General features: G+C 38.9%; 2 protein-coding genes across 4 annotated transcripts in view; both read right to left on the reverse strand.

Moving 5' to 3' along the window:
- The window catches only part of grm8b (glutamate receptor, metabotropic 8b), a 130,236-nt gene extending 113,777 nt beyond the window's left edge, over positions 1-16,459 (reverse strand). The window contains exons 1-3 of one of the 3 annotated variants that reach the window (XM_088079657.1): positions 15,829-16,459; positions 15,534-15,674; positions 11,627-12,445 (exon numbers count right to left, since the gene is read on the reverse strand). In XM_088079657.1, coding sequence (XP_087935783.1) covers positions 11,627-12,169 — 543 coding nt within the window. In that variant the 5' untranslated portion in view covers positions 12,170-12,445; positions 15,534-15,674; positions 15,829-16,459. Of the gene's footprint in view, positions 1-11,626; positions 12,446-13,448; positions 13,573-15,533 lie in introns of those variants that run through there. The other 2 variants (XM_042495869.2, XM_088079658.1) reach the window with 2 other exon arrangements.
- Positions 16,460-17,135: 676 nt separating this feature from the next.
- On the reverse strand, positions 17,136-26,695 carry LOC121950599 (peroxisomal succinyl-coenzyme A thioesterase-like). Its single transcript, XM_088079659.1, has 10 exons — positions 26,497-26,695; positions 25,900-25,999; positions 25,630-25,820; positions 24,298-24,467; positions 23,637-23,756; positions 22,180-22,262; positions 21,755-21,845; positions 21,025-21,105; positions 20,010-20,151; positions 17,136-18,159 (listed from the first exon to the last, which is right to left on the reverse strand). The coding sequence occupies exons 1-10, from the start codon at positions 26,690-26,692 to the stop codon at positions 18,026-18,028; spliced, it is 1,308 nt and encodes a 435-aa protein (XP_087935785.1). The 5' UTR covers positions 26,693-26,695; the 3' UTR covers positions 17,136-18,025.
- Positions 26,696-26,840: the final 145 nt, after the last annotated feature.

Genomic DNA, 26,840 nt, shown 5'->3' on the forward strand with positions numbered 1-26,840 from the left:
AAACTTTATTCATCCTGAGGGAAAACTGTGCAGCAGATCCAAACAAAGAGAGGGGAGTGCAAATATAAAAAGTCTGAGATAAAAAAAAAAAGGTACAAATATATACTTTCATGCATTGGCTGATATTAAAGAGATAATGATGATAACTGTAACTGTATACGTTTTCTTAAAAAAAAAAAAAAAAAGCTACAATGGACATGGAATAGAAAATGTAAAAAAAAATTGGCTCACAGAGAAAAAAATAAGCACAATATAGATTAATTCATAAGTTAGATTCAACTAATAATATTACTTATTTTATAGGTAAAAATTACTTAATGTTAGAGCTGCCATTTGTGCTGTTTTTCCTGTTTTATGTCAGTAAAGATAAAACTTTATTTATTCTGAGGGAAATTTCTGTGCAGCAGTTACAAAAAAAAGACAGAAGAGTACAAATATAAAAAGTTTAAGATAAAAAATAAGGTGCAAATGTATACTTTCTTGCATATTACAGTGTTAAAAATGACAACTGTGACTGTACGGTTGTATGTTTCCTAAAATTTGCCAGGATGGAATGGTAAAATAAGATGAATAATTTGGCTCATGAAGAAAAAGTAACAACAATACTGATTCATTTATAATTTAGATTAAACTGGTAATATTTCTTATTTTATAAATAAAGATTAATTATTGTTAGCGCTGGAGTTTGTGCTGTTTTTCTTGTTTTACATATATAAGAAAAGAACAACTTTGTCCATTTTCATTTAAAAAAAACAAAATTTCAGACAAAAAGCTGGAAAATCTCATTTTTGTAAAAGAAAGTTGTTTTTTTATATTTTGTTTTTTTTCCTCTTATCTTCTCATGTCAACTTGAATTTTACAAAAATAAGGCTGAAAATAGTATTCTGTTTGAGTTATAGTTGATCTATAGAGTGGAACATTCCCCAAAATGTCATGAAGCAGCACAGCTACAGAACAGTCCCTAAGTAATGACTTTGCTGTGATCTCTGCATATTTTCATGTTGTTCTGCTTGTTGGGAGTTGGAGCGGACATTCGGAGACACCGGCAGAGACACCGGCAGAGACACCGGCAGAGACACCGGCGGAGAATAAGAGCAGAGTGGACATTCAGAGACACCAGCGGAGACACCGCCGGGGACACTGTCGGACAATGAGAGCGGAGCGGATCAGTCAGCATCAGTAACTCGTCCCCCTCTTTGTCTTTAGTCCGCAGTGGCGTCAGGTCTCACAGTGCAGGAAAACAACAGGGGCTCTGAGTTTGTGGTTATTTCTCTCTTTATTTGTTCATTTGTTATTTTCAAGGCAGAACATGTAGAAAGGGCGATAACGGGCGCAGCAAATTATTAGGGTTTTTTTAGCGAGATCAGCAGCGCCCCTCCAGCGTGTGGCGCTCTAGTTGACCTCCTATGTCTCTTCTGCCAAGGGCCGCCCTGGACAGAATATTTCTTTCTCGTTGTTCACTTTTGATCTAAATAAGTCCCTAACTGTTTCTCCTGTTGTGTTTTTTTAAAAACAACACTGCTGAGAGGGCCCGAAAAGCCACTAAATAGTGATAAAGTCGGCACGTTATTAGTCCTCTCCTCCCGTCACCCTGGGACCTTAGCTCGTCTTGTTCGTTTGTTTTTGGACATGGAAATGTTGTTTCATTGCATAACACCCGTGACAGTGTCCCCTACACTACAGTGAAAACACAGATTGACGGAAAATCTCGTCAATGGCGGGGAAAGAGTTAAAGAAATGAAACAATGGTGGAAACCCTGCTGCTGACTGATGACATGTTGTGGACTGATCTAGCAGCGCAGCAGCTGCCCTCAAACGACTTAAAGACCCAGGGCATGATGGGAAACACCTGACTCTCAGCTGATCGAAGTGCTGATTGGTTTACATGTAGACTGATGTTTTGTGAATTAGAGCGATTGTGACTTTATTTGTCTGATTTGAAGGTTTATTCTATTTACAGAGTATTCTGCATGTTTTGGAGACTTTTAGGAGCCAAGGGGATTAAATACATTTAGTATTTAACCCTTAGGGACTGTTGGATGCATTTTGTGCTCTTTTCATTCTTTGTTTTTTGATAATTTTGGCTGTGTTTAAACATATGGCAAACATTTTTGGTAAGATTGTGTATTTTTGTTTAATCTTGGAATTTCCAGCCCAGCTCCTACAATAAGTCTAAAATACACTGCGTAAACAAAATTGTTACATTCAGACTGTTAAGTACACAAAAATGAGTCACTGAAACCCATTCAAACTGCAATTTTTGATCCCACAGCCATCAAAGCATAAAAACATGAATTGTATTATTTCAGGATGTCATGATTAATCAGAATCAGAAATACTTTATTGATCCCCGGGGGGAAATTGTGGTTCATTACAGTCACTTTGATGCCAGCATAGAGAATTATAGCAGTAGAAATAAGCACCCACACCAGTATATAAGAATTTAAACTAGAAATAGATATAGAAATAGAAATACACTCGGAGGCTGCGAACAAACTGATGAGTGGGTCTGAAGATATTTTAACAAATCAGAATCAGACCTGACAGGATGTAAGTGTTTCTGTGACTTCCTGTACAGACTGAAGGCTGCTGGAAACTGTCCAGTGTTATATATGAAACACCTGCCAGCCAATCAGAAAAATGTATTTTCCATTTGTAAAATCCTGCAGTCCAGTGATCTGATTTCTGCTCCATCAGTTTTGGAAACAAACACCAGACTGATTTTAGGTGAAAACTGTGCTGTAAGGGGTCTCTTTAATTTTGTCCTCTCTGTGAAGGAGAAATATCTTTCTGAAGAGACAGTAATCATTTAACACCTGAATAATATATATGAATCCTGATTTTTCTTTATAATGACTTAAGTCTGGTGATGAAACGAGCTGACCTCTGACCTTCACCACCGCTCAGCTGATGATGATCTGCAGAGGTCACGCTGACTCCACAGCAGTCTGAAATTTCAGATTATTACCTGAGCTCCACTCTGAGCTTTTTTTTATTCCCACATGGATCTGATTTCTTCATCTGGCTGCAGAGCGAGCGACAACTTTTTTTTTTAAATACACAATACAAAAATAAACCATAAACAGGTGACATGGGCCAAGAGCTGAATACTGTCAATGTGAGACTGTAAGAGTCGTCCTACAAACCGTAAAAAAACTCAATATTCAGTTCACAAGTTTCTCATAAACTAGTAAACCAAAGTAAACACAACACAGCTACAATTTCAGCTCTAATCAGATCTGTTACAGTTAAAGTGTAGCAGTGCCAAGTCCAAGTCACACCTCATGTCAATTACAAGAAGTCATTTGAAACTAGAATTATGACCTCCTGGTTGAATGTATCTGTGAACCTGTCTAGCTGTAGTTACAGTTTACATCCATATCTGTAAAATAAAAAAAAAATGGATGCTTCACACAAACCTTCCCCCGGCAAAATAAGAGATCTACACAATCAGCAGTTTCAAGGTCAGTGTCACCAAATCAGCATCTGACCAAAAGTCCCCTCCTCTGTTCCAGAGATATGAGAAGAAAGCTGTTTTTCTACAACATTATAATGTCACAATGAAGTTGACCTTTGGCCTTTTGGGGATAAAAGGTCATCATTTCACCATTTTATCAAATTAGACATCCGTGTGAAGTTTTGTCATACTCAGCATGTGAGCTCCTGAGTTATGGCCAGAAACATGTTTTGTTAGGTCACCATGACCTTTTCCATCAAATTCTAACTGCCTCTTCATTCAACGTTGAGTCCAAGAGGACGTTTGTGCCAAATTTGAAGATTGTTTCAAGGTGTTCTTAAGATAAGGCGTTCACCAGAATGTGAAGGACGAGGTCATAGTGATGTTGACCTTTGAACACTGAAGTCTAATCAGTTCATTGTCGAGTCCAAGGGGACGTTTGTGCCAAATTTGAAGAAATTTCTTCGAGGCGCTCTTATATTGCATTAACAAGACAGGGTTCAAATCATAAGCACATTGGCACACACAGCTGTCCATCATGACCAAAAATCCCTTTTTTATAGAATTAAATAACTTATAAAAACCAAACTTATCATAAAAACAATCACCTGAACAAACATATCACACTTTGAGTTGCATTCCATGTATGAAAGCTGCTATATAAAAACTTTTTAATTATTATTATTATTATTATTAGGGTGATAAGAACTACCTTGAACGACAGAAAACATCTTTGGGAAAAATTGGTTTAGCATGTTCTTTGAGTTTTTAGTTTGGCCCATGTCCCATGGACTAACATGGTCAATCGAGGTGTTCTGACTTCACTTAGGGGGAACTGAACTGTCATGTTGTCCAACTTTATATACAGTCTTTATATAGTCTGACCTCACTCAGAGAAATAAAGCAAAGAAGCATATTTCCTGTAATGGTGAACTTTACCAGAGGAAACATCCTCCACTATGTTTACCTATTTTCTTTGCAGCATTTTATTTAACTGTTTTGCTCTATTTTATATATTTTAGCATTTTGTTTGATGTTTTTGGACTCATTGCTTACATCATGTTTGCGCAGCTTTATTAAATTGTTACAGAGGAGATCATTTAAGTATTTGTACAATACAATATTTCTGTGTACTCAACTTACTACACTGATGAGTCCATTTGTAAGTATTAACTTTCCCGACACACAGACACACACACATACACACGTTTTTTGATGAGAAAGCGGGTTATTGAAACCTGGCTGTATTACAAATTGAGGCTGTCGAAATGAGCATAAAGCACAAAAAGCTTTATTAACACTGACAGAAATAAACAATGAGGACGAAGGCTCCAGACAGCTTAACAAGGTCGTTATTATCAGTCGCACTAATGAATTGCCGCCACAATGAGCAAATTCTCCTCGATTAAATTCCATTATCCATCCTCTCCTCCATCTCTTTTTCCCTCTCCGGGAGGAATTGCATTTGTTAGGCAAAAACAGAGCGATCAGGTAATCGAGACAGATCAGCCGGCCAACGTCTCCAGCTCAGATTCATGATGTGAAGGAGGCGCCGTTTCAGCCTCACATGGACGTGATGTTCAGTTCACACTGTCGATCACTTGTGCAGTATAATCCATGTGTTATTATGCTCAGTACTTCCTAAACATATGCATTTTTTGTAAAAACATTGCTGCACACCAGCGGCACCTGCATTTAAATTCTGCTCTTGCACTGATTATACTGCAGGAGTTGTGCAAGTGTTTGTTTTGCTTTTGTTAAACGTGGCCCCTTTACTCCAAAACATCAACATTTTTGTAGTTTTTAGATTCTTTGTACACCATGGAGGCATGAAAAAAGCCAAAGTTTTCTTCATAAATTCAACATAACACAGGGTGAGTAATAGATCACCAAATTATCGTTTTGAAGATGAACTATTCCTTTAAGACAAGTCTCCCATCATTAACACGGAGTCAATATCAGTGAGATCAGCGTCACACATCTTCCCCCGGCAGCACAGAAGATCTCTTCACTACGCACCGTTTCAACGTTCCTGTCACCAAATCCGTATCTGACCAAATGTCTCCCCTTCTGTTCCTGAGATATGATGCTAAATAACGGCTAGAAAAGTGTTTTAATGCAGAACATTACAGTTTTACAGTAATGTTGACCTTTGAACTGCTGGAAATAAAATGCTACCATTTTATCCTATTAGACATTTGTGTGAAATTTTGTCATAATTAGCATGTAAATTCTCTAGTTACGGCCAAAAACATGTTTTGTAAGGTCACAGTGACCTTGACCTTTAACCTGCAACCACCAAATTCTGATCAGTTCATTTTTGAGTCCAAGTGGACATTTGTGCCAAATGAGGGAAATTCCCTCCCTTTCACAAGAATGGTACCAACAAGGTCACAGTGTCCTTGACCTTTGACCTATGACCACCAAATTCTAATTAGTTCATCTTTGAGTCCAAATGGATGCTAAATTTGAAGAAATTACGTCAATGTGTTCCAAATGAGTTGGTACAAACGCCAACTCTGAACACTTTTAAGTCAAACCTAAAAATCATTTTAAATTGTACTTTTATCTTGTACTTTTTTAAACATTCAGTAATTGATTTTACCTTGTATATCTTATCTCTTTTCTTTTTTATTCTAAATCTGTATCTTTTTTTTTATTTTATTGCTCTGTAAAAGCACTTTTAATTGCCCTGTTGTATGAAATGTGCTATACAAATAAAGCTGCCTTGCTTTTTCTAAGATACTGCATACAAGAATGGGATGTACGTAGGTGTGTTCGGATTGGCGGACAATCCAAAAACATAATGCCACGGCTATCACCAAGGCGGAGGCATAATAAAAACCCTTTAAAGGGGAACGCCACATAAATTAAGAGTTCTAATGTTATTTTCATGGTCTAGGAAAGTTTAATCCATATTTGTGAAGATGACATATTTTCTCTTAAAGCCAGAAAAAAGGAAAGTAAGTCTCAAATTTGTCATATACACAAAATGGAAAATGCACGTACACCAATTCACACTGGAACCTGTGTGTATATATTTGTCAAATGGAAAACTTACAATCTGATTTTTCAAATTTCCAAACCGCTTTTAAAAGTGCCTATTTTGATGTGCATCAACTCCCCAGAAAAGCTGCCACATTTACTCCATAGTTTGGTCCCTCCCAGCTACTGTACCTGCATTGCTGCTTCTGTCTGTACGGTGTTTTACGAGGCATGTGCTGCACTTTGAGCTAACAACAGTTCATAAAACAGACGCCTCCATCAGAGCTAATAAAAACTGCAGCAGACTGCAGTCAATAATTCCTGACATTTACATTAAGATTCATGCTCCCACCACAGTTTTGACTTTCTCCTGCTTTCCTTTTGTCACACACACACGATGTGTTTATTCCCTCATATGAACCATCTGCTGCTCGTGTTCGCACAGGGTGGTGCGATTTTTGGAGGTAACACTTCGGAGAGTGAAAACCAGCCTCAGCATTCACACGTCCTCAGAATGTGCAAAGATCAGCTGCCTGCAAACTCATGTGAGACATTTCTGGAGAGAGATTTCTCTCAGACTCCACACTACAACGCTCACAGAGAAGAATTTCTCTTTCTCAACCTAGAAACGTTTTGTATTATCAAGCACAAAAATATCGTCTGTTTGGTTTCTGCTGATCTTCATCACCTCATTCTGTCACAAACACAAAGAGGCAAATCAGAGGGAATCAGAGAGAGAAAACAGGGAAACAAGAGAATCAGTGAGTGGGATGGTTCGGGGCCACAGGAGGTAACAAATGCTCCACATCAACTTTTACTTCATACGTCGTTCCCTTACTGGGAGGTCTTTCAAACATGCAGGAATCACTGGGAACAATCCACAGCTGAACTGTCAACAGTATCTGAATGCCAACCTGCTCACAAAGACATGATTTACTATGAATCTACACTCAGCTTCCAGTTTATTAGATACATCGTTGGTAATTGTTGCTTTTCAAGTAGAGCTGGAACGAAATTAAGTATATTTACCCAAGTACTACGCTGTACTACTTAAGTACAGGTTTGAGGTACTTGTACCTTGCTTGAGTTTTTTCCAGTTTATACTACTTCATAGTTTTACTCCACTACTACTAAGAGGTAAATATTGTACTTTTAATTGTCTGACAGCTTTGGTAACTTTTAACAATAAAAATATTTCACCCCCTTCCTGTACTAGGAAAACCAAGTAACCCCAGTAGGACTGTGCTATGGCAAGAATATAGCAATATGGATATATTACAATATATTGTGATACTGTAAACAAGATGGTGTACTGTTATTTTTTTTCAAAAAGTGTACTACTTTCTGGGTAAAGGAAGTAATATTCCAATATTAGTTTTTTAGAAAGTAAGGAGGTAGGTAAGTCAGTAGGTAAGTAAGCAGGTAAGTAAGAGGGTATGTAAGTAGTTAAATGAGAAGGTAAGAAAGAAGGTAAGCTGTTAAATAGTTAAGTAAGTAGTTAAGTAAGTACGGATGTAAGTAGTTAAGTGCGTAAGTGGTTAAGTTACTAGTAGGTAAGTAAGTGGTTAAGTAATGAGGTAGGTAGGTGAATAGTTAAGGAAGAAGGTACGGAAAAAGGAAAGCTGGTAAGTAAGTAGGTATGTAAGTAGGTAAGTTGTTAAGTAGTTAAGTAAGTAAGGAGGTAAGTAGTTAAGTGGGTAATTGATTAAGTAATTAGTTAAGTGGGTAGGTATGTAAGTAGTTCAGTAAGTAGGTCGGTAGGTAGTTAATTTGGTATAGGGTTAAGTAAGTAGGTATGTAAGTACATAGGTAAGCAGTTAGGTGGGTAAGTGGTTAAGTAAGTAGATAAATAGGAAGGTAGGTAGGTAGGTAAGTTATAAAATGTCATCACTTAACCATTTTATCCTATGAGACATTTATGTGAAATTTTGTCATAATTAGCATATGAATTTTTGACTCATGGCCAAGCTTTGTTTGCATATGATTATCTTAAGGAATATGATGCATTGTTGGAGATTAAACGACCCAACAGGATATAAAGGAGCTCAAACTTCAGCATCTACAGCTGACAGGGAATATTTTACTGCTAAATCAATACTTTTAACATCCCAAGTGGACTTTGTGGATAATTTTACTTAAGTAAGGTTTTGAATGCAGGACTTTTTCTTGTAGTGGATGTTTTCTGTATGGTATTAGTACTTTCAGTCTTTCCCCCACTGGAAACACCTCTCAGTATCACACAATAATGCTGACTGACATTTATGCTTTTCTTCTTCTATGGTTTGAGGCAGTCGTGCTGCTGGAGGCTCAGCTCTGGTCCTCCCTCTCACAGTTTATGTGGAACGATGTAGGAAGAAGGTTCCCTGTGTTTTCATTCCTCCCTCTGTTATTTTCTCACCTCCTTCATTTTTTGTTTCGTGTTTTTCGACCGAGCCTGCAGCGAGCTCATAAACAGAGACGCTGTGGTTTCTGCCTCTCCCACGCAGAGATGGAAATACAACGGCGGCAGCATGAGCGGCTGTCGCAGCAGAGCGTCCTCCCGAAGACCCCGGCCAGCCTCAGAATGTGTGATTCTGAGCGAAATTGATGCGCAAATATTATGCAAATGCAGCGGGAGCATATCACAGTTTCAGATGGAGGATCTCACCTCTGACACCTTCAGAGGAGCTTTTATTAACTGCAAAACTCCTCTGAATCAACACAGGACGGATATCTATTCTTAGAGCTGGGACATCTCAGAAATATTCAGAAACAGACTGTGGGATATCTCACTCTCAATCACATGATTATATTAATTATTGATTACTGAGTACTGTTAGTAGTGAAGTATTTCACCAAAAGAACCTGCGTGACTTAATCACATTATGTGATTAATTTAATGTATAAACATGCAGTGGTGGGATGTACATTTACTCAGGTTTTGCAATACTTGTACTTTGAGGTTTTTTTTCATTTTATGCTTCTTTATACTTTACAACTCTACTACATTCACTTAACAGCTTTGGTAACTTTTAAGATTTTTACAAACACAACACATGATCAGTATATAAACTATGATGCTGTGTTTTGAGTTTCAACTACCCAACAGTCAAACTTCTTTAAATTTACAGTTAGCTCCACTTAAATGCATCAGACGGGTCTGAACCATCACAAAACATTGAATTTCCTTTCAAAATTTCTCATAAAGTATTTTTCAACCTGAACCCTATTTTTCCATTTTGTTTGTGTCTAAGTGACAAATGGAGACAGCTATTTTTGAAACTGGTCCAGTATTAAGCGAGAGCGCACAATTACAGCTGCAGTCGCAGTGGCAAAAAGAAAATTGCTTAATTAATAAAAAAAAAACATGCCTTCCAAACCTGCAGGCCTGTGGGTTTGAAATGAATGTTTTCTTTTAAACCTTTTTGCCTTCTTTTTTTCTGAAAGTTTTTGCCTTAGAAAACAATTTGCCATTGGGTTGTTTTTTTTCTAAAAAGAACCAAAAAATACACCATTTATGAAAGCCAGAAACTCCAAAACCTGATGGTCACGACACACCAGAAATGTATTATACAGGTCTGTGAAACAAAATTCCATGACTTTTCTAAACTTTCAGGGTATATTTAGTTTTACAAAACTTCTCAAGGCCTGGAAATTGCCAAATGCAAATACCATGACATTTCCAGGTTTTTCATGACTCTATGAATCCTTGATGTTATTTTGAAGCCATATCGCACAGCCCGCCCCTGCACACATCAGTGGTGCAGGAGGTGAAACTGGCTTTAAACTTTCAACCAAAAGAGAGCAACAAAGTTCTGCTTTTCAGCTGCATCTGAAGTCACTGTTTCCTTCGCACGTCTGCATCTGGAAACTTGATCTTAAGGAGTTCACTGTTGAGCTGTTTGCATTATTTTACCTGAACTAAGAACAAATTATCAACTATAAATCGACTCCTGCAGTCAGTCTCTGTTATCCGTCAGAGTCTTGGCTGCAGCTGAGGGTTGTGACAGCGCTGGTGAGCGGCAGCAGGGTGAGGAAACCTCTGCATCAGCAAAATCTGCCCTCCCCCCCTCCCTCCCCCCTCCCAGAGGCATCTCCAGCTAATTTTAGATAAGTGATGTTGTTGGGCCTTTTCTGTCCTCATTAAGCTGGCCGGGCTCGAACACACACACACATGAATCATGCAGCTCATCACTAATTTAACACAGAGGAATTTGTTTGCCGCCGTGCACAGCAGCACAGCAACACAGCAACACGCCGCCCCCAGACACAGTTTGTCTGCACACGCCGAAAGACGACGAGGCAACAGCTGGGATCAACTCCTTTATGTCAACGAGAAACATCCGTCTGAAAACGTTATCTGTGCTGCATCCCGCTCAGAGGGAGGATGGAGCTGATGAAGAGCTAGAGACTAAATGTTTTCTTCATCACTCAGTCACAGTGTTATACTTTTTTTAGGGCTGCCAGTCAGCTCTGCCTCGTGTCAAACTCACAGAGGACTATATTTCACACACAAAGTCAGGGGCACCAACAATGATGGAGCACAAGACTGCTTTTTAACTGCAAAGAATATTTTTCTTCACTTAAAAACAGAGCAGCAGGATGTTATTGATGTCCTGAATTATATTAAATTTATCAACATGATAGTTAAACATGGAGGACCATGTTAAGTTTGCATCAACAGCAAATAAAAACAGAAACACATCCGACAGAAAACAGACAGAGTTACAGTAATGATCGCTTTCAAAGGCAGAGAACAGAGAAGACTGCATCTGGCTCAGCCTTCAGCATGCTGGGAGCTTCTTCATGAAACATGTCAAATTGAGGGAGAGGAAATTATCTAATGCTGAAAGTCGCAGTTTGCATGTTGTCAAGTTGGTGAAACTGACCTTTAATCAATAATGGGGAAGGTGAGGTTGGACCAGGGGTGCCATTTAAAGGGGGACAAAGGGGGGGGGTATCCCCCCCTCCACTTTTTATTAGGAGTAAAGCAGTAAAAAATAGATTCAGCATAGTATCACAATATTTTTAGTCACTAATGTTTGCAGCTTCAGAGTGGGTCAAGATTAAAGTTTAAAATACAAAGTCACACCCAGCCACCTCTGTTGCAGCTGGCTGAAATGTTTTGTTGACCACAGGTCAGTCACAACGAGTCGCAGTACAGCAGCAACACACCAATTCAATCGTCACCTGACGTTCTCTTACCTTGAACAGTCGCAGGATGTTGGCCACCATGATGGACACCGAGCTGGCCGACGCCCCGATGACGCCCACCACTTTATCCGGCTTGGCAAAAATGGGCGGGTCTCCGTTAGCGCAGCGGACGTCAGAACCGTCCCTCTCGATGAGCGCCTGGACAAAGGTGAGTGACTGCTCTAAGGCGTAGGTGTCGCGTGAACACGTGTCCAGAATGCGCGCCCCGAGCGTCACGTTGGGCAGCAGCTCCGGGTCTTTGTTGATGAGGTCGATGGCGAACAGCATGGCCTCCAGTCGGTGGATGCCCTTCTCCTTCTTCAGCTCGCCGCAGGGGACGCCCCGCTCGCCGCGAGCGTGAACAGGGAACAAGCCACCCAAAATGATGTCGCCATCCAGCCGGATGGAGTGGGCATACTCCTGCAGGGGCTGCTGGGAGTCTGAAAGCACAGCGGGCTTCTGGGTAGCAGAGCCAAGCAGCCAGTAGCTCTTTAGCATCAGCAGAGAGAGGACGCAGCGGCCGGTGACGCTCGGGGAATTCATACCCCTCGCCATTTTCAGAGTGGAGCTGCAGTGAAGGGAGTGGTGGTATGATTGCACAATCAAAAGGCAGGTGGCGCTGCGGGCGGGTGTGGCGAGGACGGGACGAGCCAGACCATGGGGTCCCCCGTCACCCAGGGCAGGGCCAACCGCGGCGGGCAGTCCCACCTACGATCACTGACCCCGAGGAGTTTCTGCAGTGCTGGTTCCTGTGTCGGACATCGCCGTCTGCAGAGGAGGAGACGGAGCTTCAGGGTCGCAGCGGCTCCAGTTTCACATTCTTCCTGAAACCTGTTGGAAATTCAGACAGAGGAGGAAACGATCAATAGGCGATCAATGAGATTCTGAGCGCAGGTGCACTGCAGGGTTGCAGACTCAAACCTGTACTTTACACACCAACATTTAACGCAATTCAAGAACCTTTTATGTGCTGTATTATGCTGACTGTGATATATTGCTAGAAATGGAATATAATATAATAAATATATTTTCTTTTGTGTATAAACACCTGAAAATAATAATCATTGTGTTTTTTTGTTAACTCAGAAAGAGCCGTTTATATCAGCACTGGGAGCAGGTCCTCCTCTGCGGAGATTGCCGTGTGGCACTACCATGTTTCTACAGTAGCCCATAAAGGACAAACTAAACACTGGTGCCAGATAGAGACATTCACCTCATTGGATAGTGTGGTATTGGTGATAGTCTGTGGATATTTCGGCTACCAGTAAAAACCTCTGTAATCCATCTACCTGTACCTGCCTCACAAATTTAAATTTAATTAATTCTAGATATAACCATGACACTAAAAACAACTTGCTCCATTCTATTAATCTATTAAACATTTTTACTGACTGCTGCTGCCAAGGTTTTGTGTTTAATTTTGTGCAATGATTGAAGATACTATGTTTTTGCAGGTTATGATTTTACAGAATTACTATCAGCTGCATGCATGTGTTCATTTTGTGGTTTCTAAAAGGTAAAAGTTTATAAAGCAGTAAGTCTGCTCCTCTAAGGCAAACTTCAGATTTAAAAAGCTGCTGAAAAACCTTCTGAATGATGAACACTGCAGAATCCTAACTAGGAGACATTTCAGCTGGTTGCGATCTGCAGTTCACTGCTCAAGGACTCTAAAACACACTGACCCTTTGAGATGTCTGGCATTTCTACCTTTTCTACTGAAAGCATGCCCATAAAGTCACATGCTGCATCTCCTTTGATTAATTTACACACACACACACACACACACACACTCAATATCAAGAGTTTGCGGTGTATTATCACTTCTTTTTCTTACTTGTTTGTGTTTCCTGGCTCCATGTTTGAGTCCTTCACTAACACACATGTGATCAGTTAAGATGGCCTCTCATACTCTACAAGCAGGAGGTGGAACAGACCAACTGTCTGTGATCAGGAGGGGGGTCCAGCACCTGGAATCCCTCTTAAATCTCATTATTTTGAACCCTTAATGATGATGGTAGTTAGAGGACAGGTGTTAAACTTTATGTGTTTTGATTTTTGTTTGTAGTAAGTTTTTGTGATATTTGTGTGCAACAAAAGTTTTCATGTTATCTATTAAATCCATGGTCTTGTTCAGATGTTCTGCAGTAGAACAAGTGATGGATGCACGGTTCAAAAAGCTTAAAAGTATAATAAACAGATGTAGTTAACTCCCAGGGTCCACTGTGGACTCATGTGATTCATGTGGCACATATGAGCTACAATTTACAGCAGTGATACTCAACTTACGGCCCACGGGCAAAATCTGGCCATGATAGGATGGCCTGCAACCATTTGTTATTCAAAATGAGCAAGTTTACAATGGGAATTGTTTTTGTACTTTTAGTATACATAAGGTGCCAGAGTGCATAAAATAACAACTAAATAGAGCTTGTTGTTGGAAAAAAAAAAAAAACAAAAGTGCCCGTGGAGGATCCCCCACACCCCCTGGCAGAGGTCCTAGCTAAGACTCTAATGTCCTAATTCTGAGAAAAGTCCTAAAATCCTAAAAAAAAAAAAAAAGTTCAGACTGAGAACGGGCTTGGCTTTACAGCCTCGCTGTGGTGATGTGTAAGTCATGTGACCATGGTGTAGTTCATTATAGGTTAGCTCTTAAAATCTTAAAAGTTGTGTTCAATTGTGAAGATTATCTTGCTGAAAAAAAACAACCCAAAAACATGTAAGTATCATAAAGGTTCATTCGCCACAAGATGTTTATATTCTGCAATTATCTAAATCTAATGGAAAAATCCCACAGACTTTTTGTCTTGATAACCTGGGTGATGCTAATTTGCAGAGCAGCCTAAAAAAACGTCATCCCTGCAGCTCTCAATGGTAACAGCCAGCTGGAATGGCCAACACGTTTTCCAAATGAAATGACAAAATATCATCCCCTCTTTAGTTGAGTTTTGGTAAAGACCATGTTGGGGTTAAAATGACTACTTTATTAAGCCCGAGGAACTTTGCAATCATGGTTGAATTAACAAACATGGGTTTGGGGTCACAATATTATGAGCATATTGATGCTGCTTTAAAAAAAATCAAAGTCAGGTGATGGTTGGAAGCAGAAAACAAGCTGTCTCCCATTTTTAACGACATGTTCAACTTTTACATATGGCTGCTGTCCACATACTTTTGGCCATGTGGTATATTTAAACAGATGGCGAGTTTCTTTCTGCCTGATCTTTTTGTACTATTCCCCCCTCTATCTTTCTCTTAAATACAAATTTCATACACACACGAATACAGATACACACACTCATCCTCAGGCAAACACAGCTGTAATCTATGCCTCGCGCGCACGCCAAAGCGCAGAGGCATCGCAAAGACACGCGCTCAAGAAAAAAAACCCAGTCTACACTACGATCTCAAACACATCAACCCTCATAAGTGCGCATGCAGACACACGTTTGATTTACTTTCTCACACACACACACATGCAAACACGCACGCGAGACAAAGTCGGCACGAGCGCAAATTGCATTCCAGCAGGATCAGCTGATATAAAAAAAAGAAAATTCAAAATCTGATCTGAAATCAGCAGAAACACACAAACCGCCTGAGATCAACCCAGCAGCCCCAGTGCCTAATCACAGACTGCTAATCGATAAGTTAATTGACTGATTCATTGATTGACTGATTTTACTGGTGGATTCACAAGACAAAAATCTTGGGGACGTCACTGTGAGGGCTCGTGTCTCCAACATGGTCCCATCAAAAGAAACCAAGAAATCTAGGACTTTGTGCGAATAATAATAATACTTATAGTAATAATAATAATAATAATAATAATAATAATAATAATAATAATAATAATCTGCAGACAGCTCTTTATTGAACATTAATGTTGTCATTTTGTAAATTATGTGATGTGTTCAGGTACCTTTCCTCTCCGCAGCAGGAGCAGGTGTTTCTTCTGTCGGTGTCACAGGTCAGACAGATGTTTTCTGTCTCCAGCTGTTTGTCACATCACACAAACATTTTCCTCTAAATTCCTCCGCGGGGACTCGATCCAGCTCCGCATCTGCATCCACCAACCAAAAAAAAGAGGGAAAAAAAATTTAAAAAATAAATCCAAATCCACTTTTTTTTGCTCCCACAGTTACAGATCTGTTCCTGATCCGGGATGAGAAGCGGTAAATTCCTCCAAACAGCAGGTTTCTGCCGCTCCGGATCACCTGCAGGTGTCGGTTCGACTCCCAGCAGCACAGCCGGGTTTGACGCTCCGGAGCCCGGGTTCCTCTCCTCCTGCGGACAGCTCTCAGATTAGTGTGTCACCACCGTGAAATAGATCTTCACATCAGGGTCGAGTGGTCACAGAGAGAAGACCGGAGTCACGGACGCGCTTTTTTCCCCGCTTCTCGCAGCTCTCCGAAGTGCGCGGTGCGGTGCGGCGCGGCGCGGCTGTCCTGCGTCACAGGAAACACGGGGGACTCGCGGGCTCATCACACCAGCCAGGTCCGGGGTGACGGGGGCCTGAGGGTCTCAACAACTTCCCACGGTGGGCACGGAGCAGGTCTCAGGTCTGAGCAGCATGACTCTGGTCCTGATAGAGAGGAAAGTGCGTCCGGAACAAAGCCAGAGAGGAGGGAGCGCGCGCACGTGTGTGTGTGTGCGGATCGTGCAGCGAACAGGTGAAGTTAATGAGCCTCATCATGCAGCCTGTCAGAGAGAAGAGCTGCTGAGAGGAAGAGCTGCAGAGATGGAGGCAGGGCGCCCCCCAGCGGACAAACACTGAAACTATACACAAACAAACAGCTGCTGCAGATCAATCACCTCCATCTATTGGTATTTATCGATTACTTTAGGCTGATTCAATTTAAGGAATCTGTGGTCTGTTTTTTTAGATTGCAACAACGAAAATTCTTTAATGTGTAGGTTCACATTTTTTTCAAGTATACCTGAAATTTTTTTTACATGTATAAATATAATATATTATATAACAAGGGTTAATAACAATAACTGTTATTATTATTATTATTATTATTAACATTATTATTATTATTAACATTATTTTTACATAATGTCATTATTAAATTGTATAATTATCATTATTATTCTTTTGATAATTTATTACTAGTAGTAGTATCATCATTATTATAACCATTATTACTATTATTGTTTTTATTATTTAATTTTATTAATATTATATTATTATTAAGATTATCATTTTTGTATTTCTTATTACTATTATTATCATTCTAATAATAATAATAATAATAATAAAATATTATAATAAATAATAATATTATTATTATTAATAATAATAATAAAATAATAATAAAATAATAATTATTATTATTATTATTATTATTATTATTGAAATTATTATAATTATTAGTAGTATTATTTGTATTATTATTATAATAATTATTCCCATATTACAAGCAAACTCAAAGGATCATTACTTATTCTTCTTCTTTGTCTTTTATTATTCATACTATGTAAACACAGTTGATATTTATGGCCACTAGACTTGCTGCTGCTCTTAATCACATCACACCACTGTCACTTTTTTTTGTCTGTAATTGTTCTTGTGTGTTTCTATTTTTACTTATGTTCTATTTTTGTTCTGTATACTTCTTGTTTATTTTTTTTATTTATTTGTACTTATTTCTGTCCTTGTGCCACTGCATTTCCACTCTGGAGCTCAATAAAGGTTTATCATATCTTAAAAACATTTTTGATAATAAAACCACGCTCACAGCAAGAGTTGACGGCAAGTACTATGCCAAAAAATAAAACAAGGATTTACCAATAGAAAATACATAAAAACAAACCTTTACATGTATTAGATTCAAGTATATTTGACATGTAAACTGAGGAGAATCATTTCTATGTTTTATTTATCATATAGTATTCTTCATACTTACTGGTATATTCCAAATGATCTGTTATTTGTTAATGAAATACATGGAAGAACTCTGCATAAATTAGTTTTTAACACGCTGTAATATTTAATCTGGAGTAACCAAACTGACTCACTGCTGCACTCTTTCACCCAGTGGAGGAGCCTAAAGGTCAGTTTGAGGATGCGCACCAACGCACCATTTGATCCACTGCTACGTTTAAGTTAAAATGCCTTCTATAAAACATTACTACTCTGGTAAATAATTAGAACAATTAAAAAGTACAGGATGTAACAGGACTTTAGCCTCTCTGTTTTGAGAGTCAGCTGCAGCGTTCAATCATGAACCTTGTTGCCAGAAACTGAGAGAAATAAAAACCTTCTCTGCACTCAAGATTTAGAAAACAGTTACACATTAACTCAAATAAAAATAAAAAATGATAATTTACTGGCCTAGTTTTTATCATTTTAAATTTCATCATGTGCTGGCCTGGCAGTGACATTCAAAGTGACACTCAGACTTGGTGTTACAGGTTTGACAATGAGGTTGCAGGGTTTCTGCCGCCGCACAGATTCTCCCTCAGGAAGGCCAGCATCTTCCTCCAGGCGTCTTCCTGAGCGCGAGAGTGTGCCACTGTCTCTCCACCCCACAGAGCAATTACTAAAAAATAAAAAAGTCACAAAAAGAAATTACCTGAAAATAAGCACACACAAAAAAAGAAAAACAAAAAAAACATGAACATGAAATTAGCAAAATGTTACATGAAAATACCTAAATTACGTTAAAAAAAAAAAAAAAAGAAAGAAAGAGATTTACCTTCAGAAAGTGCAATCTAATATTTTCGGGGACATTTTTCCCTATTTATTTTGTTTAATATATCTAATAATAATTTGAGGTAATTTGGGTTTTGGTCACTTTTTGTAAAAGTGTTTTACAAAGTGTTTTGTACGACATTTCTTGTCAAATTGATCTTTCTTTTTTCCACGACTTCAAAAGAAAAGAAAACCAATTTTCTCAGGCGTCTGCGTTTTAAATGCTAACAAAAGGCATCTGAAAGAAGCACAAAAAAACATGTTGAATCAGGTGTTTAAGGGTCAATGCTCAGTGGACAGTGAATATGTGTTCTTATCTAATGCACTGAGTGGCACCTAGGCAAGACGACTGCCAAGTTACAGATTACAGATTACAGATTACCGGTTGTGATTTAGTGAGTCATTGCTGTTTTTCTTGTTGATTTTTAGGGCCCAAACAAATGTTTTTAAAAGTACTTGTTGCTGTTTTTTTCTGCTGTGATAATGGCATGAAAAGAAGTTGATTTTTCAGAGGGGACTGTGCCACCAAAAGCAGGTATTTTAAGCCAAAACATGATCTTTTCCTAACCACACACCAACCAAGTGGTTTTTGTGCCGAAACATAACCCCATTAACTGCATTGTTGAAAGGGAAAATTTTCCCAACAAAACATCGGGCAAATGAAACGTATCTGTGGTTTGCAGGAACGTGCAATGCCAACATTTTTTCTGGCGACTGGTTTGTCCACTTAAAAGTGTAGGAAAGAAGCTGATGGGTTTGTCTTTATCGGAGGTGGGAGCATTAACTTTTTGTTAGTTGTTATCCTTCAGCCCTCTAAGTCTTTTTCCTTGTTAGGGCCTTTTTACATCTCAACCAAGGTTTACGTTTTTGTCAGATTATATACATTTGATCCAGTTAGTTTCACATTGGGATTACACCAGCAGCGAGCTCCCTGAAGAACTATACATGGCACACCTGTGTCTTACTGTTATCACCTCGTGACCTCCCTATATGAGACATTGACTCGTCTGTAGACAAACTCTCCTGTCCCCTCTTTCTCATCCTCTTGCAAAAAATTTGAAAAGAGTTGTTTTTTTTTGTCTTCCCAACTGACTCTATAAATTCATCAGACCAAAGTTCAGTAACACATTTAGCCTACTAGTTGAGTTTTTCAAATATGTATTTTTTGGAACTTTGAGCGCCACAAGCCAAGTGTAATCTAGTTCCATTATATTGGAGAGAAAGCAGACATCTCTGCAGCCAATATCTCAGAAACTCAGCAACTCAGACAAAAACAATCTAGATAGAAAGATAGCTGTACAGGTAAGAGGATTTTTTTTTTAATTATTATTTTAGAGTGAACTCTACCTTTAATGCACACTCACTAGCCATCTGCAGATATCAGACTACAACAGAAGGGGCAGAGAGATGAATGTGTAGAGTTTTCTGATCCCTCTGTCCTAAAACTGATTGTTAAAGTGGACGTCTGTGCTCTACACAATTTAAGCATTTGGTACTGACAGGATAACCTGTTTATGTTTGTTTGTTTGTTTGTTTGTGATTTCAAAATATGCATAACAATATCGGTCTCACAGGAAGCTGCAGGTGTTTTATCACTCTTCCTCTGCTGTCTGCACATGAAGATGAATCGATTAATATTCTTACTGTTATCCTTTACTCGTTCCTTTCTTCTTTGCCGCTGTTTAAAGGTGAACTTACTCATCTGCTTTGTGGTTATTGCTCTGAGGAGGCTGCTTCGAGTGTGCGGTGTGTACGGAGGCTCGATCAGATGACCAGTATTCGGGTAAGACAGGACAGTCAGCAGGTGGATGTTCCCCACCCGCTCCATCATCTCATTGACCTAGAAGAAAGTTCAAAACTGTTAATATTGTTGGATTTTCTTCTCTTGTTAATTTGCACCCAAAAACAAAAACGACATGCTTTTGTTGGTAAAACATAAAAAAACACCACCATAACAACACCGCTTTGTTCTATTCTTACTTAAAGTTGGGATGTATTAAATACATATCCCATATTTCTGGGATTTTAGAACACATCAAGGATTTTAGGACATTTCTCGGATTTAAGGACATTTCTTGAATTTTAGGACTTCTCTAGGATTTTAGGACATTTATGAGATTTCAGGGCGTTTTCCAAATTTTAGCACATTTCTCAGATTTTATGGTATTTCTCGGATTTCAGCATGTTTCTAGGATCATCTAGGATCAATTTTAGGACTTTTCTAAAATTTTAGTTTATTTCTTAGATTTTAGGTCATTTAGAATTGAGGCTGTTAAGGGCTTCACTGTCAGACAGAGCTGTCTCACATAAAAATAAAGCACTGGAAATATTCTCAATATGATGTGCGCTTTTACTGTTATTGATTTTTTTTTATGTGGATAAAATATGTTTTGCCGCTGCCCTGTCCACAGCAGTACATTGCTTAGCTTGTCAATTCTCCAACCAACCTCTCCAAACTGGGGGTGTGCCGGATGACATTTACTGTATGTAACACGCTGACTATGGATAACTGCCTCTTACAACCCCACTTCAAAAGATCTGAACTATCCCTTTAAATATTTTTTTCTTGCTGTTTGCCAGTACCAATTCTGTTTTGTGGATGGATTAATTACATTTATTTTTAACAATCCGTCATCCCACTTTCTACCATGACTTTAAACCTTCGGATAACGTGGTTTATTCACACATGATGTGGTCATGTCAGTAAGCTCACATCCATTGCAGCCTCGGAAGCCGGCCAGTTCTGATCGTCCTCACCTACAACCAGCAACAGAGGACACTGGAGTCGTCCTATCTGCTCAAGACAGAGGAATGAGGAATGACTGATGAATCCCATCAAAACTTTTTAAGACCTTGATATAAAGCTTGAAAAAGCTAGAACAGTGGTTTTATATTTTAAATCATATATCAGTTAATGTGAAAGGTGACCTCATGAATGGATTAAGTTTCATTTACCTCATACTACACCACTTCTTTTAGGAAGTTACTATAGATTACTTAAAGCTGGTGAGGGAAATGTGTTTAATTGTGCGGAGAAATTTATTTTTCAGGTGTCTTTAATAAATAGATGTTTTATTTTTCTTCTAAATCAACAATGGTAAAGAGTATCAGAATCAGAATCAGAATCTGACACTCTTTACCATTGTTGATTTAGAAGAAATCAATAATCAATAATCAACAATGGTAAAGAGTATGGTGTCCTGCAGGGAGGCTGCTTAGGGCCTTTGCTTTTCTCTACATCCATTAATGATAAAATGGGGCAACAACTAATGGAGATCCTAATAAACAAACAGCAGAGAGGGGATTTTATCTACATATACTTAACTGATAAAAATCTATTTTTCATTGCTTTTTTTGCTCAGAATAAACAGATGTAATTCCACAAATCTTTTGTGAACTAATTGTTTTGTTGTAAGACAATATGAAAAACATGAATTACTTACGTCCACTTTGCATGCAGGGTCAGTGGTGATGGGCAGCATTAAATCACGGCAGATCACCTTATTCCCCTCGTATCGAGTTTTTGCAGTGTTTCTGTATCAACAGACACCATTGCCAATGTTTGATTCAGGATATTTTGGAGAGGGCTTTTTAGGGGTCTTTGCTTCACCCAGTTGGAGGGACATACAAAATCATGTGTATGCATGGCTTTATAAATCTGACAACAAGAATGCGTACGCACGTTTTTGCCTTTGTGTGTACTGAGTTTTAAGTATCTGGTCCCAAATCTTAACAAGTTAAATTCTGAATATAAAAAATGATTTGTTTATAACTGATTCAGTTTAAACACCTGTTAGGCAGATCTGGTTCTGCTAAATTGTCTGTGTGTAACATGATGGACAGAGTAACTGACAGCAGAAAAACCTACGTGTGAAAGTAAGCCAGGATGTCTGCTATTGTCCACTCCTGCGGCTGCACATGAATCCCACTTATACACACCACACACCTGAGCTGAAAGAACACACACACACACACACACACACACACACACACACGCACGCACGCACGCACGCACGCACACACACACACTTTCCACTTTCAATATACAGAAATCAAAGCAGAATCAGCTGGAAATCAACATAAAAACAACACTAAGACAAAAACCATTACCTCCAAAGCTCAAAATGTCTTTAGCAGCTATAAAACTGAGTGCACAAACTGCTAGAAAAGCATGAATAGAGTGCCCTAGGAAAGAGTCCCAAAACCCAGAACCAAGTTACCATGTCAGCACTCCCTAAAGTCAATACTTTTTGGTTAGAAGAAATACCTGTAAGGTCTGTGGTTAACACAAAATTAAGACTTACACATTTTGTTCTATGATATAAAATATGTCAGTAAATACCCCACTGTGAGCTTTGAAGCTTTTATGAGTCTTTAAAAAAAGGTGATTGCGAACAAGGAGCTAAATGAGCCTACTAATGAGACCAAACAGCATCATACAACGCTTTATAGCCTCGTAATGATGGCAATGTTGAGTCATGCAACCATGGTGTTGTTTGTTGATAGCCAAAAATTAGCTTTTTACTTTTAGTTATTTCATTAAGGCTTTAAAAATACTGAAAGTGGTGTTCATCTGTGAAGATTATCTTGCTGAACAAAAGGTGTAGGTATCACTATAAACAGCACAAAGCCTTCATCATAATGTTTGCAGTAAAATGTGCGTATTTTGTTCTCCTTGAAGACTTGAGATGTGCTACCTTTTCAATTTTTTTTTGAAGAACTTACTGGATTTTGGATTTAACACTCCCTAAGAATCCCATTGTTGAAGCAAAACCTGTTTTTTTAATATCATAAACATTTGTTTGAAAAAGATCTTATTTTCTGCAATAATCCAATGGAAACATTCCATAGACTTTTTAATGAAGGAACCAGGGCAACGCTAACTTCTGTGTCTGCCGACAGAAAAACGTTATCCCTGGCACTGGAAGCCAATATGTCAGAAGGATGATGGATATAAAATATAGGATATAAAATTTTGGTTAGAATGACAATAGGACTGATGTCATGTTGTGTTGACGATATCATTATGATGCTTTGCAGACAGTTTTGTGTCCATATTTTATGACTAAATGTTATTATTTTGATAATAATAGTAATCATGGATTTTGGTGATTTTTGGTTTTATATATACATATATATATATGTATATGTATATGTATATGTATATATATACACATCATATTCTACAGCAAATTGACACTTACATTACACGTTGTGCTGGGCTGGTACAGAATTATGGTCACTGGCGACAGTGGTAGCCAGCAGCAACCTTCATTTAGACACATCGAGCTTCTTTAGGCTGTAATTTAGTCGTATATTTTTTACCTTTATAATTTTGGGGTTGACAGCAAACTTGAAGGCGACACTGGAGCCAAAGGACAAAGCCACAATGGCAATTCTGCTGTTGAGGATCTGAGGATGCTGCTCCAAGACTCTGTAGGCATTCTGCAGAAGGAAAACATGTCATAAAGATTTACTGGGTTTATGATTTTGGGTTTATTTACAGCCAAACACAAACAGACACCAAGGACAGGGTTCAGCCATGATGATATTTCATTTCGTCAAGATAAGATAAAATAATATGACATAGACCTTGATTTATCAAAAACGAAACTGCAAATTGTTTTAGATCCATTATTAAATCAAATCCAGGTCACAGCATTAAAGATTTTTGTTCTTTATCTAATGTATCTAATGGGAACATGTTATTTACAGGTGTGCCAAAGTTAAAGACAGCTACTCAGCCAGACAACTTTCTTCGAGAAGCTGTCAAGAAACCCATTTACACACACCAAAATAGTTTGAAAAGAATCAGTTTGGCAACTATAATTAAAACTTCTTGAGAGATATTCACTATACGATATTTCAGAGTGAAAATAATACGAATTAAATTTAATTTTAGCAACTAAGGTTAGCAACTACATGTTTTGGGGGGGTATTAAGTATCCAGAGTTGGTGCAGTAGAGTGAAGTTGACTTAGGTTTACCTCAAAATACTCGTTGTCCACAATCTTTCCAGTTTCCATGGTGATTTTAGGTGTCAGGAAGTCGAGGGCCAGGGAGGCAAAGCCATGGGAGGCCAGCAGCGCTGCACGGTACTCCATCAACTTTCCTCCAGCCCCCCACAGGTCCAGGATGCCAGGGAAAGGTCCCGGTCCTCCAGGGTATTTAAAATACCAAAAAGGTTCAGTTTACATTTTAACATGTACATATTCGGCCTTCTAACCTCCTTATGGAGCTTCTGGCAGCTGTTCGCAGATTGGTCAGAAACAGAAAGGGCCTGGCTATTGCAGGACATGCTCTTTAAAATCCATGCAGTGTTCTGACGCTTTGTGGGTTGGTGGCAGCTCCATGGGTAGTCATAGGGTTGCTTTGTCCTTCAGTAGTCTCACCAACTGGCTTAGCGATTTTCATGATGTTATGTTCAAATGGAATTTGTGAGCTTGTGTGTACAACACAGGAAGTCGTGTACATGTAGTCATGACCTCAGAGCTCTCAGTAAATTTCCACTTTTGAGGTCATAAATACCATATCAGGGGGGTGTTTCTATGCACTGTTCCTGTGAGCATGGTAAACTAGACCCCATTTGGATGCAGAAAAAGTGTTCTGAGAACTCAGAGTTCACAACTTTCTGTACACAACTTCCCATATCGTCAACACTGGCTCATGACTTCCATTTCAATGCAGCAATAGAGACATAGATAACTCTGGCTGCTGGATCGTACATCACCATCACTGCCATATTGTACAGAACATGACTTGCCAGTGAACAAGTGAAAATAAATGGGGGCACTTTAGTGTTTCTATTTCTCTGCCTATTTAAGTTAGTCATTTAGCCTTTTTATATCCATGAGTTTATGATCTATGGTCCAAGTATTGATGTTTGGTAAAGACATTTATGGTGCTAAAAGGATGAATACTAATGACTGGGGATTCTTTGACCTGTCCTCTATCATCGCCAGTAGGTTGACATTTTTGGTTCTTGGTGAGATTATTGGATCGATTGCCATGAAAGTTGGTACCTCAAGTAACTTTTTCTTACCTTGATTGTATGTTAATAGAACTCCTTAATTTAACTAGAAATGTTTTAAATGTTTCAACAGTACATTATTATATATTACTGTATATTCCTACAGTACCAGTCTGTACCAATTTCACTGTACTTTTGGCTTCCGATGTGTTCAGGACTTGCATAATCTGCAATCACCTGACCAAGGTCAAGGAAGATGTGGCCATGGCTGAATAATTACAATGATAACGACACGAGACAAGGACACCACCCAGAGGACACCTCCCTCCACACTGTCCCTTGATCCTACCTGAAGGCAAGAAGAGGGTGGCAGTGAGTCCACTCTCTGTGATCGGTACCCTGCGGACACCGGGTGCCATGTACCACCGCTCCACCACCGCACTGGCCAACAGCACCTTGTCCGCAAAGCCTTCACTCTGGTGACCCTGGTACACTGAGATTATAATCACCATGGGAGTCTGGACGTTTATCTTCCTTAGCCTGACAGTTGATGGGACGGGGATAGTGGTAACTGTTTCAATATTGATTAGTATTATCTGATATTAATCACCTGGTCTACCTGAGGCCTGGTTTGCTGCCTGGAACTGGTCTGAGGCTCCACAGTAGACCCATCGGTTCAACCCCAGAATATGTCCCGCCCACACTGGGATCCTCTGAAACTGTAAAGGGAAGGGGGAAAAACAACAATTTGTCTAAATTTTGACTCAAATGGCCAATATTAATTAGTTTTGCTTTTAAAATCAAAATCACAAAGCTGAACATCTTTCTCCAAACTTACAGTTTTTGATGTAAATGAATTTGGTGACTTAGGATAAGCCCACAGTTGGACATTAGTTTAAATAACAGCTTAAATCACAGTACAACCACTTCTGCTAAAAACATTTATGGTCCTATTCTTGGAAATTTAAAACATGTTTTCCCCTCATACTTTTGTAGCATTACTAATAGATGTACCTACATATTTTATTCTTCATTAATTATATTTCAAAATTTCACGTAACGAAACCTGTGAATTTTTTTAATCAAATTACTCAAAACAAATTTAGCCAAACTAAAATTTAGCCAACCCTCAAAACTTTTCAAAAGTTTTTTAATCAACTCTCAATCAGCCAGTTTAGTTCTCTTTTTTCCCAGGTCTAGATACTGAACCATGTACCATTCACAGTCCCGTTGGCGTTGGCGGTGTAGTGAGCAAATGCCTCCCAGCAGTCTCTTTGTTCACACTGGTGGAGGGCGTGAACGGTCAGCTGGAGACCAGGAAAGACGTTCTGGACCAGAACAATAAACTTCTCATCCACGAGTCCTCTGGATGGCTGGACCGACAGCGTCACACCGTACTGTTTCATGTCCATGTCCTAAACTGAGAACAAACAAATGGGGAGTGAGTTGTTGTCCCAAGTGAAGGAGTTCAAGAATCTCAGGGTCTTGTTCAGGAATGATTAAAAAATAAGAGCGTGAGATTGACAGATGTAAAGAGGGCATTGTACACTGGTCTGATGT

Source organism: Plectropomus leopardus, chromosome 7, assembly GCF_026936395.1.
Source record: "Plectropomus leopardus strain MGB_pleo_1.0 chromosome 7, ASM2693639v1, whole genome shotgun sequence".
Taxonomy (NCBI): Eukaryota; Metazoa; Chordata; class Actinopteri; order Perciformes; family Serranidae; genus Plectropomus; species Plectropomus leopardus.